At 58.5% G+C, this 21,011-nt stretch overlaps 1 protein-coding gene across 7 annotated transcripts in view; it reads right to left on the reverse strand.

The window, feature by feature from the left end:
• The window catches only part of LPIN1 (lipin 1), a 74,511-nt gene that overhangs the window by 9,738 nt on the left and 43,762 nt on the right, over positions 1-21,011 (reverse strand). For 5 of the 7 annotated variants that reach the window (XM_059660515.1, XM_059660518.1, XM_059660519.1 and 2 more), the window contains 12 exons: positions 19,450-19,557; positions 15,895-16,024; positions 14,364-14,670; positions 13,932-14,025; positions 12,773-12,960; positions 11,300-11,393; positions 10,345-10,414; positions 7,229-7,321; positions 4,012-4,091; positions 2,260-2,386; positions 952-1,100; positions 391-477 (listed from right to left, as the gene is read on the reverse strand). In XM_059660515.1, the coding sequence (XP_059516498.1) occupies positions 391-477; positions 952-1,100; positions 2,260-2,386; positions 4,012-4,091; positions 7,229-7,321; positions 10,345-10,414; positions 11,300-11,393; positions 12,773-12,960; positions 13,932-14,025; positions 14,364-14,670; positions 15,895-16,024; positions 19,450-19,557 (1,527 nt within the window). The remainder of the gene's footprint in view (positions 1-390; positions 478-951; positions 1,101-2,259; positions 2,387-4,011; positions 4,092-7,228; positions 7,322-10,344; positions 10,415-11,299; positions 11,394-12,772; positions 12,961-13,931; positions 14,026-14,363; positions 14,671-15,894; positions 16,025-19,449; positions 19,558-21,011) is intronic. The other 2 variants (XM_059660516.1, XM_059660520.1) reach the window with 2 other exon arrangements.

Genomic DNA, 21,011 nt, shown 5'->3' on the forward strand with positions numbered 1-21,011 from the left:
GCAGCTCCTCCTGGGTCTCCGGCTGCGAACCCTCCCTCTAAGCATCTCTGGGCGACCACGAATGTGACATCCAAAGAAATGGCCTGGACTCACTCACGCACGAGTGAGTCGTATGGGGTCCGGGAGGCAGAGACCGTGCCTACCTCGTCGTCCCCCAGCCCTTCCCAGGGCCCGCACGCCACGGCATGCAGTGACCACTGGGCAAGGAGGAACGCGGGCGGTCTGGGCTCACGAATCACCTCCTTGCTTGTCTGGGTACTGACCTCGGGGTTCCCGCCGCCACCCCCGCTGACGCCCAGGCGGAGGCACACCCCTCGGCCAGTCACCCGCCGTCAGCATCCCGTGCTCCGCACGCGGGAGTCGGGGGGCAGGGGCCCGCTCTGTACTTACTGGCTCACTTTGTGGTACAGCTTCGCGATGCCCTGGTGGGTCCAGTCCTTCCCCAAGGTGGGCAAAATGTGGCCCAGGGTGTCTGACCTGCGTAAGGAGAGAAATGAGAAAAACAGCAAAGAGGGCGTCGCAAAAGGGAGAACACTTCCGTTCCAACTCACGCACCAGGAATGCCTCATGAAACTGCCAACAGGACCCACACGGTCTGGCCGGGGGCCCAGGAGGCACAGACCAACCCGAATCCCAGGAGACGCTCACGGGAAGGGGCCATGCCAATACGCAAAGGGCCCCGCCCGCCTGAGCGAGGATCAGAGCCTGGACCGTAACCGGCGTGAAGAGGCCACTGAGCAGGCTCTTCAGCCCCGTCCGCGGGAACAGGTGAGGCGCCACCCCCCGGGCGGGCACGGCCAGCGAGCCCTACAGGAGCTGCTGGGCCCAGGCGGTGGGGACCCCCGAGCAGCCCCTGCACAGACAACGGGCGGGAAGGGCCCCCGATGCCACAGGCAAAGGACGGAGGGGCTGGCGCAGCCCAGGGGTCACGTGACGGTCGGGCGGACCCACCTGGTGATGGTGCCGTCGATGTCGGAGATGATCACCTTATCGTCCCAGTTCCACAGGTAGATGGTGCCCTCGCAGCGGCAGGTGCCTTGGTACTGGGTGGTGACGCTGAACACCACGTCGTTGGGGCCGTTCTTCAGCTTCAGGCTTTTCTGGAAGACACAACGCGTCCTCCTGAGGGGCGGCCCGGGCAGGGGCTGCTGGCTCATTTCACGAGAAGCGGGGTTAGGAGTTTTGGGGTTTATTTGGAAAAGAGGTGAATTTTTTTATTATCTTCGTTGCTGAAAGTGTTACAGACGCCCCCTTTTCTTTCCCCATTTACCCCTCCTCCCCACTCCTGCCCCCTCCCCCGGCCTGCCCGCACTATTGTCTGCCCATGGGTTGTGCATATGTGCAAAGATCTTTGGTTAATCTCTCCCCCCCTTCCCTCTGAGATTGGTCAGTCTGTCCCAGGCGTCCATGTCTCTGGATCTACTTTGTCCCTCAGTTTATTCTGTTCATTAGACTCCACAGATGAGTGGGATCATGTGACACTGGTCTTTCTCTGACTGGCTTATTTCGCTCAGCACGATGCTGTCCAGGCCGTCCCTGCGTCTCACAGGGTCAGGGATCCGTCTTGTTCACTGCTGCGTGGGAGTCCGTGGTGTGACGTACCAACCAGCAGATGAGTGGTAAGAAGGCGGTGGCACATGTACACAAAGGGCCTCTGACTCTGTGCCCGGGGCCCTGAGCAGGGCTCGCTCCGTCCTGCTCAGGCGGAGGCTCCTTCCGGGCCCTGGGGAGGAACGCGCGTCCCTCACAGCGGAAACGCCGAAACACCTGGCCTGGCCTGGCCATCACCCACACCTCAGGGTGAATTCGCTGCACCCCCAGCACGTGAAACAGGAGCGTCCGGGGCTGTGTCGGAGCAGGCGAGGGGAGGCGGCTCTGAGGAGCCGGCCGGGACCGTGCACATCGGGGCAGAGACACAGGATCCCAAAAGGGCAGCGGGTGCTCTGGGAGGCCAGCGCGCCAGGAAGCAGTGGGAGCCTGAGCGGAGGGACGCCCAGACCATCTCGCGCGAGTCTGAGTGGCCGTGCCTCAGCTGGGCTCGCCACCGGGCCAGGGCCACGCGCAGGCCAGGGCCACACACAGACCAGGGCCACACGCAGACCAGGGCCACGCGCAGACCAGGGCCACGCGCAGACCAGGGCCACGCGCAGGCCAGGGCCACACGCAGACCAGGGCCACGCACAGACCAGGGCCACACACAGACCAGGGCCACACACAGACCAGGGCCACACGCAGACCAGGGAGGACCGAGCCGCTCACCAGCTGCTCCGACGTGAGCCGCAGGGTCTTCTTGTAGCCGACGTTGGACAGCAGGGGCAGCAGGGGGGCGCTGGACGGCCTGGCGGCTGAGTGCTCCTCATCGCTGGAGGACGACTCCTGCTTCATTCTAGAACACAGTGATGTCGTCACCAATGAGGACATGCATCTGGGTGGCCATGAAAACCGCTTTCGGCCGGAACCCATGGCGGACTCGGGGCCTCCCCTGAGCGCTGCCTCGCGTGGCCACTCACCAGAGGCCACCGCGGGTACCCATGAGCCCATTAAACCCCTCCGCACGCTCTCGCACTCAAGGGGCTGCTCTCCCAGCCACGACCTGTCACCAGCGACCATCGCTCCACGAGGCGCCCAGAGGCCCTCTCCCCGAGAAGCTGGGTCGGAGCCCCTCGCCTGGAAGGGCGCGCACATTCCCCGCTCCCTCCACCCCCACCCCACCGAGGCCGCCGGACAGGCGCCTGGAGTCTGAATTTCTGCCCGTCAACTGATGAGCTCCCTGGCTCTCCTCTCCACGCCCACAATGTCAAGTAACTAGGGACCCCGGGACCCCCCAGTGGTGCCAGTGAAGACGGAGGACTCGCCCCTCCCGGAGTCCCCAAGCTGGCCGTCCCGGGAGCAAGGCGCCTGGCGGGGGGCCTGCACAGAACCCACGCGAGGCTCCTGCTCTCCGGACGCCCCGTCTGGGGCTGGGAGGTGCGGGGGGAGCCTCTTCTTTAAACGGCTCACATAAAGCGCGTCACCTTCAAACACAGTGTCATCAGGCCCCACAGAGAGCAGAGGCGAAATCAGGCCATTTCCTCTTGCCACCTGCCCGTGTTCTATTCCCCACAGTGAACTTCGAAATGCGACAGTTTGGGAGACGGCGTTGGCCGGGAGGGAGGCTGAGGACTTGAACTCTGAGCCCACCTCTCCTCGAAGCAACAACATCCTGGGGGCATCGCATCAGCTCAGTGACGGCCAACCACCTCGACGAAGAGCCCGCCACGTGTCAGCACGGGCTGGGCCTCCCAGGCACAAAGATGATCAGGATCAGGATGCGCATCCTGCCTTCAGTGAACTGTGAGCGTTCCCTGCCCGCTGAGTAGTAAGAAGCGCCATCCCGCTGCCTACGCCGGGAGCACGGCCAGGCCAGGCGAGGGCAGGAGGTGCGGGACCCGCTCTCTGTCCATACGCAGCAGCCGCAGCGTAAGCGGCGATGGCACTGCCCGCGGAGCAGAGCCACCCCGGATCCCGCAGACAGATCAACTCGAAGACGAAACTCGGCTAACGCTGGCCGGCGTGACCAACATCTCACGCCTCCGATGCCGGGCTCACAGGGACCCCCATCACCACGCAGAAAGGCAGTCGCCTAAGTCCTGGCGCGGGATGGCCACGTCCTTGGGAGGAAAGGGACTGCCCGTCGGCCATCACCGCCGCCACCAGTGTCACCGCTGCTCTCGAGCGCTGGTTACATTCCACCACGTCAGCCTGACGCTGAGTCTGGAAACCAGTCTCTAAGGGAGCGGCCATCTCCGTCTGGTTGGCGGGAAGCCTAGCACACTGCTCCGCGTCCCTCCACACACGACAGCCGGGGGAACCCCCGCCCACCACCGGGTCCACCGGGTCCACCGGGTCCACCGGGTCCACCGGGTCCAAGGCCGTGCTGCTCGGCGGGCACTGTGCCAGCAGCACCCACAAGGCCTGTGCCTGGCCCTGGAACCGGAAAGGCGCTGCCACCCCAGCCGCCTGGCACGGTACCTGGTGGCCATGCTGAGCGGCGGCGGCTGCTCCCCGGTGCTGTGGCTCTCGCCAGCCAGGCCCTGCTCCGGCTTACTTTCCTGGAGAAGAAAGGAGATCAGGGTGCACCGAAGAGAGCACCAGAACAGGGTGGGGGGCCCCGATGGGCACCCCTAAGCCCAGGCCAGGGCCCAGAGCCGTCCCCCACGGCACTGCCCGGGCAGGCGGGGCCCTGCGAGCCCTCTGCACGAGGTACACAATGAAGCTGAGAACGGAAGTGAGTGTTTTCCAGCGTGTGAGCCGCACTTCATCATCGCTGTAGCTGTGTGCAAGGCGGCAGCGAGGGCTGCTTGGAGACACAAGGGCTCTCAGAAAGTGTCCTCATAACTGCTGATAGAGGCGCCTGAAATATTCTCACACCGTATTTTCTTGGGAAAATGCGGACACAGTCGCTCTTTCTCAGTGCTGCCTGCTTTTAATAGAAAACGCCCCGATGGACCGGGGCGCCCTGGGATTCTGAGGGATCTGGGCCGGTCCCCTTCTCTCGCGTAGGATCCGGGGGCAAGTCACGGAGCCCCAGAGCCTGGTCTCCCGCCTGTGAACCGGGAGGAGACCTCCACCCTAACACTGCCACGAGGGCCGCGATGCTGCCGGTGAACACAGCGCCAGCCCACAGCCCTGCGGGAAGGAGAAGCCACGCCCCACGGGCCACGGGAGGTCAGAGGCCGGACAGGAGTGTCAGAGGACAGAGGATGTTCAATTCAGTCTCATGTGTGGTCATCTGCTCAGGGGGTAGGTTAATTTTTAATATTTAAAAAATATCTGATATAAAAAGTATAACAGCAGGTGAGCATCTCAACATAGGATGAGTTCTAAGTACTTTGAAACATTCTTTAGCTTTTTCTAGGCACACAAATCATCGGTGTGATAACATGCCCGGTAATTTCTCATCTATTTGTTGAGGCAGGTAACTCAGTATTAACGATCCTTTGTTAGTCTGGTTCCTAATAGCTATCTATCTGAAATAAGTACATTTATTTTAGAAATATTTAATGTCCTAACTATTCCTTATTTCATGCTGGCACTCCCCTCAACCCAAACTGGTGAGAACCCGGATACTCTACAATAAACAGGTCTCTGAGGTAGCCGTCTGCCTAAATCCTACAACAGGCTGCCCTCCTGTAGGGACCCAGAGAGGCCCCAGGCTTCTGTCTCCTGAGGTAAAGCACGTGTTTGTTCCAACCTGGTTAGGTGCCCTGGGAATAGCGGAACAGTCAGCGAGCTCAGGTCTGCGAGCAGGAGACGGCGGAGAACAACTTTATCTCCACAAGGTCCTCCCACACTTCCTCCCTCTGAGCTAACGGGACACAGAACCTGAGCTCACTGAGGTTGCTTTTACTCTTCTAACCACCAGCCAGGCCGTTGTCCTTGGGGTTTCTTCCAAAAGCGATCAGCATTCCCCCAACGAGAATGCTGCCTGACCCCCGCTCTGGGTCCCATGTGGACACTGGGGACACCCAGAATCAAAGGCACATGGTCTCGGCCTCCCTGGGGTAGGGGCCTAGAGGGGAAAAGTTGTTCATCCAATACCCACACTAATATGTGTATAATTACAAACCTGACAAAGTCATGAATGAAGGAAAAGTTCACAGGCCTGGCTCTGAGAGCAGCGAAGAGCAGAGCAGACTAATCTGCCAGCTAATTCAGTGAAGAGGAATGAGAAGGGTCCTAAGAGCACTAGGCAGAGGAAACACCACGTGCAAAGGTCCTGGGGTAGAATGTGCTTTCAGCCAGTGACGCGTAAGCCCAGAGAACGAGGGAGAGAATGCAAAAGATGAGGCTAAAGAGGGAGCAGGGACCAGGGCACCCAAATCTTGTGACCATGTTAAGGACGGGGGTCTTAATTAGAAGAACCCTGGAAACCCACCAGAAGGCTCTAAGGCGGGAGCAGCATGAACTGGACCCGTCTCCTGAAGAGCACACTGTGACTGCAGTGTGAAGGATGGAGAGGGGGCAACAACAGACCCAAGCAGTTGGGTCTGGGAGCGATCCTGGGAGAGATCACGCCGCCTCCATGTGTGGGGGGGAAGGTGGAGAGAACCGGAAAATCTGGGAAATACTTAGGACGGTGGGTGGTGGACCTGGCGAGGGACAGAGTGAGAGTGAGGCAGGGAAGCGTCGAGCCTGTGGGTGGGCAGCGACCCCCTTTCTGAATATGGTCCAGCGAAGGAACTGGCAGGAAAATGGTGAGCTCAGTATCAAAAACGACAGGCCTGAGGTGTCCTGAAGCAATCGCATGGAGATGCCTGCCTAGTTGGCCCCTTGCTAAATGGGCATCGAATATAAAAGAATGTCTGGTCTGGAAATGAAACGGGGTCCTCACAGGGGCGTGGGTGAGGCTGCTCAGGGAGAAGCAGGCAATCGAAGCGGGAGAGGGGACCCCAAGACCACCCTCGAGAACCCTCGTGGGGGGCTGAGCCCGAAGGGAAAGCCGGGGGACACGTGGCATGGGAGCAGAGAGAATGATGGGAGGACAGGCTGGGAGGCAGACAAAGGTCTGAAAGCAGGGACAGGCATTTACAGCGATGGAAAGCAAAGCCACCTGTACCCCGACACACCACTGAAGTACGCGCTGGTGGTGATTAGCCTACAGCCGTGAGGATACCTCACTGAAACGATGCTCACACGCAGAGGAAAATATTTAACCTGAAAAAAGGTTCACCATCAGGTTGAATCCCTTCTTTTTACAGATGAAGAGTGACTGGACCAGCCCCGCTGGTATGGTTCAGTGGTTGAGCGTCAACCTACGAACCAGGAGGTCATGATTCAAATCCCGGTCAGGGCACATGCCCCAGGTATGGGCTTGATACCTGGGGGGCGGTGTGCAGGAGGCAGCCCACCAATGATTCTCTCTCATCACTGATGCTCCTCTCTCTCTCCCTCTCCCTCCCTCTCTGAAATCAATAAAATACTTTTTTACAAAGTGTGACTGGACCAGGGTCTCCGAGCTAAGAGGCAGCAGGCGAGGAGGTGAGGCCAGCTCTCTGCTCGGCCCCCCTCCCCTCGGGCCCTTCTCCTCCAGCTTCCGCTCGCTCCGTGATGCCCTCCCACCCCGGGGCGGAGCGGGCTCCTGAAAGCTCCGTGTTCCGGCCGCTGCGGACGCCGGTGGAGGAAGACCTTGAGAAACTCCGAAACGCACTGAGCTACGCCCAGACGCTCCCTGGCGCTCCACGCTTACCTCCTTGATCGTGGTACTTCTTCCCCTCCACGAAAACCACCATCTTCCTCCCTTCCTGGGCATCTTATCCCTCATGATAGCTTCCACCGTGGCCTGTTTTAAATGGATGGCAACATAAATAACGGAACCAAAAGAAGATCAGCTCAGCACAGTCAAACCAAAAGGCACATGCAAACTGAAGTGAGGTTCAAACAAACAAGAGGAAGCGCAACATACGACGTGTGAATTAAAAATTTTCGAGAAGCAAAACCTAATGGCGTCCAAAATCGCATGAAGGTAACTTAGGCATGAAGACTTAAGAAGATGCCAAAGGAATAAACGAACAACAAAAAGATGCAACACAACAAAAAAAAAAAGAGAAAGCGTTGAGAATCATTAGTGATTAGTCAGACCGCAAGTTTTCAAATTACAGTGGCTCGCTGGTGACGGTACTGTTACTCTCGCTGTGATCGTTATAAAATAAAGACATGAAGTGATTCCTGTGGGCATGTTAACAGCATGGGGTAAAAGCCACGGGATGGTGTTAGTGAATGCACATTTCGACAAACTGAACACTAGCATTGAAAATCTCAAGTGTTAAAAAAAAAAATCACACGCTGACCCTAAAGACATGGAAGTTTGATGGGGGGAGAGTCCATAATAACTAACAGTCTTCTAAGTCTTTCCAAAGAACAAAATATCTCCCTGAGGCTAATTCCAGTCCCCAGGTCAATGCTATCTCATTTCCCTTCCTCGGTTTATAGAACTGTTCCAGGTAGCTGCCGTCAGCGAGGAATGAAAGAAGGATTTGGTCTTTCAACCAAACAGGTTGCAGGAAGTGGGAAGGTAAGCAATTCACGTATTTGGCCGGAAGTGTGCTTTTTTTTAATCATTTAAAACACTCCCACCCAACACACAGGAAAACCTGAACACACAAAAACCCACAACCTGCAAACCGCGCGGACCCCCTTCACGAACAGCCCCCCGCCCCGTAAAGAGGTCGAGGACCTGCCCCTCCTAATGCGCCCGTCAAGGTCAGACCCCAATGAAAAACGCCGAACAGGACTCCTGTCAGACCTGGACAAGCGGATTCCCAAGTTCGCTGGGAAAACACACAGAAATAGCCAAGACCATTCTCGGGAGGGTAGTAAGAAGACACAGCCTTACTCAATAGTAAAGTGTATTTAAAACCACAGTGACTTTTCAAAAGGCAGTTGGTACATGAATAAGCCTATTAAAGGGCAAAAGACAACGTTCAGAAATAAATGTAGTCACAGAGAAGTGCACTAGATGGTAAAGTTGTAACTGCCTGTCAGGGGGCAAGAGGCATTGAACGAAAGGTTCCGGAGTCACCGGGCAGCTGTGCCAACCCTGCCAGCTGCCTCCGTGGGGGCATCACCCCCTTTCTGACTTTCCCGCCCACACGCCCTAAACTCTGTTCGAGGATCAGGCTGCGATCCGCTCGGGAAGGCAGCCTCCAATCCAGAAAACGAACCTCAACTGGTCTGCACCACTCACAGTCATCGCTGTCTTGCCAGCAGCCGACTGGGAGGTGAGCATGTGACCAAGTGGCCAATGAAATGGGAGAGGTCTGCCTCTATCCCTCTTACTTTGGATGTGGCTGCATAAGGTGACGCGTAGAACCGTCACCTCGTGATCCTGAAGGGAAAGCCAAGAAAATCCCAGAGAAGCTAACCCAGATCGTCAAGCCCGGGACCGCCAGCCACTGAGTCTTACTATGTGCGATGGAGACCCGTTACTTCAGCCACTCATCGTCCCTGGTCCCTGCAACCAACGCCTCCCAGCGCAATAACCAGCTGGAGAAAGTGGCTTGGCTCCTGCTGCCTCACCCATCACTCTCCAAATAAAATCTCGATGGATCGAAGACTGAAGAAAGTACTAGAAGAAGAGACGGGCACATTTCCACAGGCTTTGGAAACGGGCAAGCAGGGCCATTCCGAACAGGACACAAACCCGAGAGCTGCAGAAGACTGAGGGGCTCTGCACATAAGAACGATCCTACGTTAGATACACGCCACAAAGACGGTCAGGGCCACTGACACTGTGAACAGACTGAGGGTGCGCGTCACAGAGACGCATTTTTTTCCGTTTAGAAGTCGTGTGCATTTCCTGGTCTGTAAACTAAACCCTTTAGCAGCGTTTCCATGGCGCTCATCTTCTCTCTTACTGAATTGTAAGCGCTGAAGTGTGTAACAAAAACATGTGTCCAGGGCCACGGACACTGTGAGGAACCTGGTAAGACAAAACGAAACCACCCAGGAAAGCAAGCCCTCCGCCCAGGGCACGAAGAATGCTCACAGATAAAGTCCCCCAAAGATAGGTCACAATCCCCAAATCCCAAAACACAATCTCACACACACACACACACACACGCACACGCAAGGAAGGAGCGAGCATGGACTTACCAGACACTCACACTCACACTCACTCACACACACACATACTCATATAAACACACACACAAGGAGCGAGCATAGACTCATCAAACACACTCATACATACACACTCACACTCTCACACTCACTCAGACACACTCGTGTGCACATTCACACACACACACACACACACTCACACATACACACACTCACACACTCGCTCACACATACACACACTCACAGTCACACACACTCACACACACACTCACACACTCGCACACACACACACACACACTCACACATACACTCACACACACAGTCACACTCACACACTCACACACTCGCACACACACACACACACTCACACATACACTCACACACACACTGTCACACTCACACACTCACACTCTCGCGCACACATTCACACTCGCACACATACTCACGCACTCTCACACACAAGGAAGGAGCGAGCGCACACTCTCCAAGGTCAGATGAGACCTGGGGGGCCCAGGCAGCAGGATTCTCTGACACCAAAGCAGACAAGCACCTGCTAAGGGCACAGAGGGTACAAGGGAAGCCGTGGCCTCTGAGGGGCAAGAGAAGCAGATTCGAACTCCTGACCCTGATGCTTGGGAACTTTGAAAGAGGCCAACGTAATTAACTTTGTGGTTTTAAAAATAAAATCTAAATTCCAGCCGCCCATGATTCTGGTGTCCCTGTCTTTCTCGGGTTCAAGCTCACCTTTGGCAGAGGTTTCTGGAAAGCCTGCATTGCCAGCAGCAGAGGGGCTGCCGTGGTCCAGTTGTAATACCTACAGGGAACAACGAAAGAAGTGTCAAAGGACGGAGGCCTGCTGGCCGGCGTGGCTCAGTGGCTGAGCATCCACCTATGAGGCAGGAGCTCACAGTCAGATGCCCGGTCAGGGCACCTGCCCGACTGCAGGCTCCATCCCCAGTGTGGGGCACGCAGGAGGCAGCCGATCCCTGACTCTCTCTCATCATTCATGTTTTTATCTCTCCCTCTCCCTTCTGCACTGAAATCAATAAAAATATATATAATTTTTTAAAAAAAAAAAACTTTTAAAAGACCCAAGGCCAGGCCGAAAAGCCAATGTCATGAGGCGTGGCCGTGGAAAGTTCTGGAACTCCAGCTGGGTCCATGAAGAGCCCAAGCTGTTGCCTGCATCCCAGCCTCCCCTCATGTCCCCTCTGCAGTGGCCGCACTGCGGGCGAGCGGCTGTCCCGGCAGCAGAGCCTGTGGCATCGCCGGCCTGGCTCCAGGAAGAGGCAACCAGAGCCCCTCGCTTAACACGCAAACATCCACGCCTCCCTCCGGGAGTCCGGCAGCGTCTACGAAACACCTGCCCGCCCGACTCAGACCCGGCTCTCAAGGGGGGACATGCTGCCCGTTCCGTCACCCCCGCGGGCCACTCGGGCCAAGTCCCCCAGGCCCGGGACTGTACACGTTCCATATAAAATCCGGTGCAGGTGACCCATAAGACACACGATTCCATCAGCCCACCAGCCACAGAGCGCCAGCCACTGTCACAGCGTGCTGACAGTCACAGCTGAACACAGACTCATAGCAAACAATGCACGTCGAGAACAGTGCCCACGGTTCCCCGTCCAGGTTCCGTCTGGAAAGCTGACACCGAACGGGCAACTGCCACCGCCGAGACGACACGGGAGAAACGTACTTGTTCCCGATCTTTACCACCAGGTTGGGGTCGTCGATGAGGGCCGGGTTGTCCACAAACTGTTGATACGACACGGCTTGTTCCAAAAACGCATCTGGGAAGCAATGGCAGGGGAGGGAGAGGTAAGGACAATCTGGTTCCGAGAACAGGCCGATTTCACTGAGCTTCCTGAGTTTACACATTCCCCTGTGCGTGCCCCGTGCGGGAAGTCCTCGCGGGCACTGTAAGGGCAGGACCTTCACCTTGTCTGGGGGCAGCGTCTGTGCAGAGCGAGGGGAGGCCGGGCGGACGGAGGATGTGGGGAAACGTCCCCTGGGGGGGCTCCTACGCTTGCGGGGCGGGGGTGGGAAGACAGTCTGCACACACACCTGGGGAAGCGGGTCTAAGTGACAAGCGTTGCTGTGACCCTGGACAAGCGCATCAGCTCCCCAAGCCTCAGCTCCCTCGCCTGCCGCAGGGACTGTGAGGACGGGTGGGGGCGAGAGCGGAAGGCAGTATCCTGCCTCACAGAAGGGCTCGCTCAATGCCAGCGGGTGGGGTGCTGACCACCGTCACCCCCAGGAAGGGCAGGGGACCGCGTGAGGCCCAGCCGCTGACCCAGCCTCACACGCTCAGAGCTGGCAGGGAGCCCCAGGTCAGGAGGCGACCTTCAGTTCATCACTGGGGTAATGGATCAGCGGGGTCAGGTGCCAGAATAAGGGCAGAATAAGGGGCCCCAGTCTCTAGTGGGAAGCAATCCACCAAGCGTGAAGGGACCTCAGGAGGAGACGGGGTCTAGAATGGCATCTCGGGGCAGAAAGGTGGCTCATGAGAGGCAGCGGGAGAAGTGCAGGGCCCACCCCGTTCCCTGCGAGCGATTCAGACCACGGGGGGGGGGGGGGGGGGGGGGGGGCGGGTGGAAGTGAGTCCCCAGGTCTCCTCGGGGACTGTCAGGGGGAATGGCGGGCTGCAGCAGCTGGGATCCTGGGCCACCTCACCGTGGAACTGCGGGGACTGGGACGTCGCTTTATGACTGATGGACGCCATGAATCCATTCACCCCCTATGCCAACCTGGGAGCACCTGTCAGCTCCAGCTGGGCCCCTCCTCCACTCACAGCATTGCTGCCCCCATCCCTCCAGTGCACGGTATCCCGAACACTGCCTCCCCCACGGGGCTGCAGGCCCTACGCCTCGCAGGACTGGCACGGGGCAAGGACACACGGCGGGCTCAGCAGGCGCGCCTGACAACGAGCGACCCCCGTGGCCTGGCTGCTGCCTGAAGCCACGTGTGAACACCAGAACCCAAGGTCGCCAAGGGCAAGCCAGCAGCACGTGAGTCGTGAGCAACAGTGAGTCACATGTGCTGTTGTTCTCCAAACGCAGAGAAGGCGGCCAGGCTGGAACTAAGAAAGGAAGCCAGGCCTCCGGGCGTTCTGAGCAGCCGCCACCAGAGGGTGCTCTTGGCCTGAGGACCAGCTCCGAGGGGCCAGTACCTTTGGTGATCTCCCTGTTGTCGCTGAGGCCGCCGCAGAGGGAGATGGCGATGGACGGCAGGTCCCTCAGGCCGTCGGAGGTGCTCTCCACACCACTGTCGGCCCCAGAGCTGCCCACGGACTGCGGGGACTGGTTGGCGGACCGGGCTCCGTTGTCGGCATGTTTGGGGAGCACAGAAGGGTCCCCGCTGGAAGGAGGAAGAGGGGAAGGTGTTCTGAGGATTCTCCTGGCCTGGGGTCTCACACACACGTGAAAGGACTCCAATCCGAGACCCCCACGGAGCAAATGGCTCCATCCCGGGACTGACTCCTCATTAAAGCACCGAACAGAGACCAGCTGAAGGCATTCCGAGCCGAGAGCACAGTCAGCTTCTGCTCCCACATCCCCTGCAACCCCCTAAACCCACGTGGAGAGACGGGATCGAGCACACACCTCAGAGGCCACAGCTCTGGGCTTCACCCTCTGTGGACCTGGCCCTCCCTGCAAACCCCAGGAGAACTAAGGACGGGCCACGCACCCTCTTGCGGAGAGAGTGCCACGCAGCTGCTGCCTTAGCCACGGAATCGGGCTGTGGGTCACTGACCACCACAACGCGACCTCGGGGTCATCGGTGGGTCACTGACCACACAACGCGACCTCGGGGTCATCGGTGGGTCACTGACCACCACAACGCGACCTCGGGGTCATCGGTGGGTCACTGACCACACAACGCGACCTCGGGGTCATCGGTGGGTCACTGACCACAACGCGACCTCGGGGTCATCGGTGGGTCACTGACCACCACACGCGACCTCGGGGTCATCGGTGGGTCACTGACCACACAACGCGACCTCGGGGTCATCGGTGGGTCACTGACCACCACAACGCGACCTCAGGGTCATTGGTGGGTCACTGACCACCACACGCGACCTCGGGGTCATCGGTGGGTCACTGACCACACACGACCTCCGCCTCCTTCCCGCTCCGACGGCAGGAAGCCAGCCGCGTGGGGATACCCCACCACCACCACCACCACGTCTACAGAGAAAGCCCTCTCTGTACTGGCTGCTTTTGTCAGGACACCTCTTCTCACTCTTAAATCAAACCAGAGGAAAAAGTGAACTCGCACAGATTCCTATTCAGATCACGGAACACGGCCCGAGGAAGAAAAAGGTTTACTTTTTGGGAAAATACAGGGCGGCCACTTCGGGATCCATGTCCGTGAGGTCGTCCAGGTAAACGCCGTCCGCCCCGAGGTGCCGGCTTCGTTTGTCTGCAAAGGAGCAAAGGAGCAGGTCAGAGCCGCGCCCAGGGACCCCCGACCTCTGACCTCCAACCTCTGACCTCCAAGCGCCTCTGGGGAACCCAGCCCGGTGTTCAGAGGAGCTCAGAAGGGCCCGGACTGTGAAGTGAGGGTTCACCACACGACCCCCCAAGCCCTCCTTCACGTCTCACTGTCTACGACTGAATTCTCTTCACTAACATATTCGGCAAAAGGGCAGGGACCGGACAGGACAGACGTCACGGGTCCGTGTTCTGAGCTTTGGAGGCGGGACCGGAGCCTGCAGCGCCCACGGGCACAGAAGGGGCGGGAAGCGGCCTCGCCCGCACCTTTCTTCCTAGACGGCGAGTCCGCCTTGCTCGCCCCCAGGGCGGAGAGGGCTTTGGGCTCCTCGGTGGCAGGCAGGGGCGGGGCTGCGGCTCCCAAGGCCTCCACGTCCTCCTCATTCACAAACTGCATCTCGGTCTGAGACTCGCTCTGCTCGGAAAGCGGCTGCGGAGACGGCGCCTCGGCCAGCGGCGGCGACGGCTCGCTAAACGCCTCGGGCGGCTCGCTGTGGATGGCCTGGAAGTGCATCTTCTCCGAGAACTTCCTGCTGCTCAGCGGGCTGGAGTCTTTCATCTTGTGTGTAGGCGACTGGGTGGAAGGGCAGGCGGAGAGGGAGCAGGAGGGGTCAGAGCACAAGCAGAAAAAGCAAGTTAACCAAGGACCCGTTGGCCAGGTCAGGATCTGCCCACTGTCCATGCCCAGCGGGCTCCAGCTCGGGGTCACCTGGCCATTTCCGCACTGGCCAGAGGGCCCAGAAGCCAAGAACATTGTCGTGCCAACACAGAGGAGCTGTGACTTAAAACACCAACTGCTGAGCATGAGAGTGAGGCTAGTAATGGCCAGCAGGGGGCAGCCCAGGCGCCAGGAGAACGGGCAGTGTGGCCGCTGGGGAAGCTACCTGCTACCGGGACCAGAGTAACTGAGCCTCGGTTACAGACGACCCGATGAGCGTGCGAGGCCAACCTCTGCTGCTGGAGTCAAGATCTGGTCTGTCCCTGCGGGGGGTCAGCGTGAGCAGCCTCTGCAAAGGTGGGGACTCCCAGGGGTCCCGCTCCCTGGTCTGGGTGCAGGTCGCATGGCCACGCTCACCGTGGGAAATGCATGGCCCTGAGCACCTACCATCCGGGCATTTCCGTGTGTGTGTATATTTCACCCCCAAATGTGAGTGAATGAGTGACAATTTGGTGGCTGGTTGCAAGGAGTTTCCAGTCACAGAAAAGATTCCTCCAAACAAAACCCAAAGGCGATTTGTGCACTAGAAGGGGGGTGGGCATTCAGCCCTGAGTCTGAGCTCGGCTCCCGGCACAGAGGAACGTGCTACCGGGGCCTGTGCTTGGACCCGCTTTCCAGAAGCGATGGGTCTGCACTTCCACGCCATCTCCCCAGCAACCAGTGACGTGGGTTTGGAGGGGGGAGGGCGGGGGGGGGGGGGCTGCCTGGGTCAGCAGTTTGCAGGCAGCGGAATCAGCACTTCCCGTGACGACAGCTAAATATAACCCACCGAGGGCATGGACCAGCGCCAGCCCAGCGGCCTGCTCTCCACACAGCTGCCCATCCTGTGTCTCAACAGGAAGGCCAGCCCTCGCTCACTCCCCGCTCATTCGTTCGGGTCACAAACATTTACTGGGATACGAGAGGCCGTGGCATCGTCCTAGGAATGTAAAATCCTTTTTGCAAAACACACGCAGCTGCAAACATAATTATTCCAGATTCTTAAAATACATCGGCCTGGGAAGTAAAGTTTCTTGGAGGGAAACTGTCCGTCTCTAGTCTCAGGGGCGGGCTCGCTGTGGGCGGAACGGGGACACTCACCTTGGCGGCCTGGGGCAGCTCCCCCCAGAGCCACAGCATCTCCAGGTTGCTCTTCTGCGCCGCCCTGTCCGCCGACTTGCTGACCAACTCGGAGTCGCTTTTAGGTGTCGAAGGGCGGGAACCTGAAGGACTGAACAAAACACAAATCCAGGATTAAAGCAGGAAGAACCTTCCTTAAAATCTATGGTTCCAACAGCCCAGAAAAGGCACCCAAGCCGGCATTCCCTTAGGACAGCGATTTTCAACCTTGTTCATCCCATGGTACATAAACTGCTAAAATTCTGCAGCACAGCCAAAAATAAATTCTCTTTTTTGCCAATCTGACCCCAAAAATAGTAACTTTGATTCATTTATACCAGAGGGCTATTGCTGCACTGGCTGTTGTCATTCTTTATTTGACAATTTCAGGCAAAAGGGGTCAGGGCCCCTGACGACAGAGCCAAGGCCCTCAGCACCCGGGTGGAAATCGCTGCCCTATGAGCATGGCTTCGGGACGTGTCCGTCTGCGGCCACCAGGGGCCCACAGTCAGCTGTCCAGGCGGAAGGTGCGCCCGGTGCCAGGTAGAGGAGGTGAGGAGTAGCGTTAAAAGGGGAAGATTGAAAGAGAGAGACGAAAAGGGCCAGGAAAGAGAGAGCCTGTCTTCCCTCCACCACCAGCCGCCCTGCCACGCGCTGGCACCCTCTCCCGCGTCCCCGTCGCCAATCCAGGCTCGACGGTGCCCAGCGCTGGCCGTCCGACCGCCCCTCTAGGCTACACTCAGAACAGGGCAGAGCCCGCTCTGGCTTTGAAAAGAGGAAACCGCACCGTGTGCCAACCGACCGCACACGCCGGTGCCACACACCCGCTCACGCGGCAGCAGCCCCCACGTGAGGTTCAGGAAACAGTCTGCCGCCCAGGACACCACGGGCTCCTACCCGCCGGCCCCTCCGCGATGGCGTCGCAAGGCCTCGCCCCGGGCCAGCTGCTCAGTGTCTGTGGCTGTTCTCTCTGTTTTCTCTATGTTCACTCTTGAGACCTGAACAAGGTCTCACCGCTGTCCAGCCCAAGTCACCGGCCCCGAGTGACCGGCTGACCCACAGAATGCCCACAGCAGGGCACACACCCCGCTGGGGAGACGCCCCGGGAGCATTTCCTGTCTATCCTCCTGCAGCCTCGCTCCGGGGGGAGACGGAGTTTTCAGGTGGAGCGGGAGAGGAAGCTGCCGCGGTTCCTTTCCCACCCTCTTCCCCACCTGGTCTCTCGGCACCTCACTGCCGGGCTCGGTCCCCTGGCTGAGGGACAGTCCACCCGCCTGAACGCGCTTCCCTGTCAGGACACGGAGAGCGCACGGATGACACATAACTGTGTCCAATCGCGACCCTCACTGGCCGCACTGCTCCTGCCTCGCTTCAGGGAGCCCTTCAGACGAGGGAAGCCGCTGCCCCCTCCCCTCTGCGTCCAGAGCTGGCTTCCTCCTCCGGGGCCCCCGCCACGGTCCGCTGCACACATGTCGCTGTGGGGCGAGGTTCCCGAGATGGCCCCTGGTGGGGGCACAGGAAATGGGACACAGCACAGGCCGTCAGGGAGGAGCCACACGTCGGAGAGGTCAAGGGTCATCACCTGCCACCTCTCTGCTTCCTCCAGCCCTGTCTTCACGCTTTCCTCAAGGGCCCGCGCCCACCGACGCAGCATGTCCACAGCGATGTCGGCCTCGGCGAGCAGGCCGTGGCCTCCGGCGGGGCCTCTGCACTGCACTGCAGCCTGCGTCCACTGCAGCCTGCGTCCACTGCAGCTACGTCCACTGCAGCCTGCGTCCACTGCAGCTACGTTCACTGTAGCCTGCGTCCACTGCAGCTACATCCACTGCAGCCTGCATCCACTGCAGCCTGCGTCCACTGCAGCCGCGTCCACTGCAGCCCGCGTCCACTGCAGCCTGCGTCCACGCCTGGCGAGGCCGTCCCAGGAGGACACCCCGTCCCAGAGCTCACCCACACCTGCGGGCCCTCGTTCTGAGGCCCTGCCGTTCTATCTGTCACACTAATGCAGCCTGTGTTCTGTTGTGTGATATCACTTGTTACAAGTCTGTGGACTAAACTGTCTCAGCTACTGAGTTCAGTGCAGCCCTTTCGGCCGAGCTGCTCTAGGGCAGGGCTCCCACACTTTCTGTGAAAGGCCAGAGCGCAGCTACTCCAGGCTTGTGGGCTACCCCGTCTGTCGTCTGTCGCAGCTACTCAGTCCTGCCATCAGTAGCCCTGCCATCGGAGCGCGAAGGCAGGCTGAGACGGCCCCTCCCACCCCCCACACGTCCCCCATGAGGCCAGCGGGGTGCCGTCTGTCGCCCTCTGCTCCGGAAGCATGCAAACACCCACAGTTCCAGAGCCCCCCACCCCAGCACCCGGACACCTGGTCCCTGCAGAAAGGCCACAGGCTCCCCGAGGCGCCCGGTGTGCCCACGCAGACCCCCAGAGAGCCTCGCCCTGTGAGCGGCGGAGAGAAGCTGCAGGTCCCACCGCTCGGTCGGTAACAGCAGTCAGTGCGGCCCCTCGCCAGCCCTCCTCCAAGGCGCCTGTGCTCAGCGCACACACACTCCACCGCGCCAGGGGACTCAGACCCGCTGAAGAGGAACCGGGGAAGGTTTCTGTTGTCAAATATTAGCCTTCTGAGATCAAGGGTTGCTCCAAAAGGTAAGCTTATGAGGTTGCTGACTGATCTTCTTAGTAACGCATTTACTAGCCAGACAACCGTGCTCAGCATTTCTGCCGGTTCCAATAAGCCTATCAGCTATCGCTGCTCACAGCTCAGTCCACCTCATTTAAAAACGGCCTTTCTTCTGCACATGCACATCCTGAGATGTGGGTCTTTCATCAAAAGGAAAAGCAGTTTCCCATCTAAAAAGTAATCCTAGCTTCCTTCGCGGAAGTTTAAAGTGAACCCCTTCGTTCCAGAAAGCAGGACTGCCGGCCGGTCAGGCTGCGGGCAACCCCCAGGGAAAAGGGCAGAGAAGCCTGAGACCACTGCTTCCAACAAGACAAACCTATGACCAGACCACAGGCTCCGTCCCGTCCTCGTCTCCAAATATTCTAGGAACGCCGTGCAAACAGCCGATGCCGCGACTCAGCGAGTCTAACAAGCTCTTTAAACACGTACAATAAGCTCCGTTACTCTAAAATAATGGCCTTTAAAAACATCGTGTCAGCCTACCGGCTGAGCAACACTAGACACAAAACCAAAGGTCACCTTCCCAAAATGTACTTCATTATTCTATTCTGAAGGCACGTCACGGAATTAGGAAAAATTCTATGATCAAACCACAATTCCCAGAGAGTTTCCAAGTTCGTACTAAGTTAGAAAGAGTCGAATCAGCTTGCAGTGAAAGGAGAATAAGAAACCGAGTGTTTTCATCATGAGCCATGTGGTTAGTCGGTAGGACAGATCTGTAAGAGTTAGATATAAACGTTCACTGCAGAGAATCTACACGTTTTTCTGCGTAAGTGACTGTGGTTAGCGGTGAGCAGACGTGGAGGAGCCGGTGAGAGCTGGTTAGGGAGACACCCTCGTGGGGCAGGGCCCGCTACCTTTCCAGGGCGTGCAGGACGGACGACTGTGGAGGGCAAGAGCTAGAGAGCAGGCCCTCGGCCGCCACGGCCACGTGAGGGGGCGTCCTTTTGCAATCTACCAGGCTGCTGGAGGCCGGTGCACATGAAGAGAAAAAAGGTCACAGGTCAATTAAGCGAAACCAGCTTTCCTTCCCGTCCCAGGACCAGCGTCCGGGGTGACACTGTAAGGGAAGATCCTCCCAGGCCCCTGACCACAGCCGAGCAGCTCTGTTGACATCGCCATCAAGATGAACTCTCTTAACCGCAAAAACAGGAAGCTGCCCGAGGCCCAGCTCCCTTTCTGTCTCACCCACGTGCCCATGAAGGGCTGCCCTCCGCGGCTCAGAGCGCAGGGCTTCCTCCCGGCTCTGGGCGCGTGGTCTGACTGTGTGTGCTCCCAGCTGTCCCCTTAAGGAACACACATGATGCCATGAATGGAAGTGTGCCCGCTCATCCGAGTTGGTCACTGCATCGGACAGTGGTCGGGTCCTCATAAGCTGACCCGGTCGTCACCCCGGACTCGCAGAGGAAAACGGGAAGAGAAAACCTCTTCGGGGTTGTGTCTGAAACACCTAAACTCTTAGCATTAATAAAGAGTGAACATGTTTTCCACCCACTGGTGTCCAAACACCCCCCCATATTTTCCTCCTCAGTCCTGTGTTCTCCTCTGGGGGGCTTATCTCCAGGGACCCCAGGAGAGAATGTCTGAGGTTCCGGGACGGGACCCGCCTCACTGTCCGACAGGAGAGCCACTGGCTGCCGGTGACGGCTGGGCACGGGAAAGGTGACCAGTCCAAACGGCCAAGTGCTGTCCATGTGAGACACACCGACTTCAAAGACCTACCATACACATGGACTGTGAAGTATCTCAGGAACACTGGTTTTAAATGTATTTTATTGATTTTAGAGAGGGAGGGAGAGGGAGAGGGAGCGAGAGAGAGAAGCATCAATGATGAGAGCTGCCTCCTACACGCCCCACACTGGGGATCGAGCCCACAACCCGGGTGTGTGCCCTGACCGGGAATCGAACCGTGGCTTCCTGGTTCACAGGTCAATGATCAACCACTGAGCCATGTCGGCCGGCCCACTAATAATGTTTTTAAAAACTGACTACCTGAATGATATTTTGGATACATGGGATCAGATGAAATACATGATCCAAGTTCATTTCCTCAGTGTCTTTACTTTTCCAGGATGGCTGCTAGAACATTTTAATTTACGTCTGTAACTAGCACGATGTTGCTGTTTGACGGGACAGACAGACCTCAGTGAGGGGACTGCCCAGGCCCCCAGCCCCACCCTGGCTGCCGGCTGACTGACATTCACTGTCCCAGTCCCGGCTGGAAGCCAGGATGCGGCCTGTTTTCCCTGACCTACAGCTCGGCACCCCCACCCCCCCACCCACCCACCCGGCTCACTGCGCTGCGTCATGCACGCATTACACGGGTGAAAGTGAAACCGGGCCTCGTGAGCAGGAAACAGGCTTAGGCAGGAAGCTCTGCCGCTCCGGGGGCCCCCACCACCCCTGTCAACCAGAGGTA

This window comes from Myotis daubentonii, chromosome 12 (genome assembly GCF_963259705.1).
Source record: "Myotis daubentonii chromosome 12, mMyoDau2.1, whole genome shotgun sequence".
NCBI lineage: Eukaryota > Metazoa > Chordata > Mammalia > Chiroptera > Vespertilionidae > Myotis > Myotis daubentonii.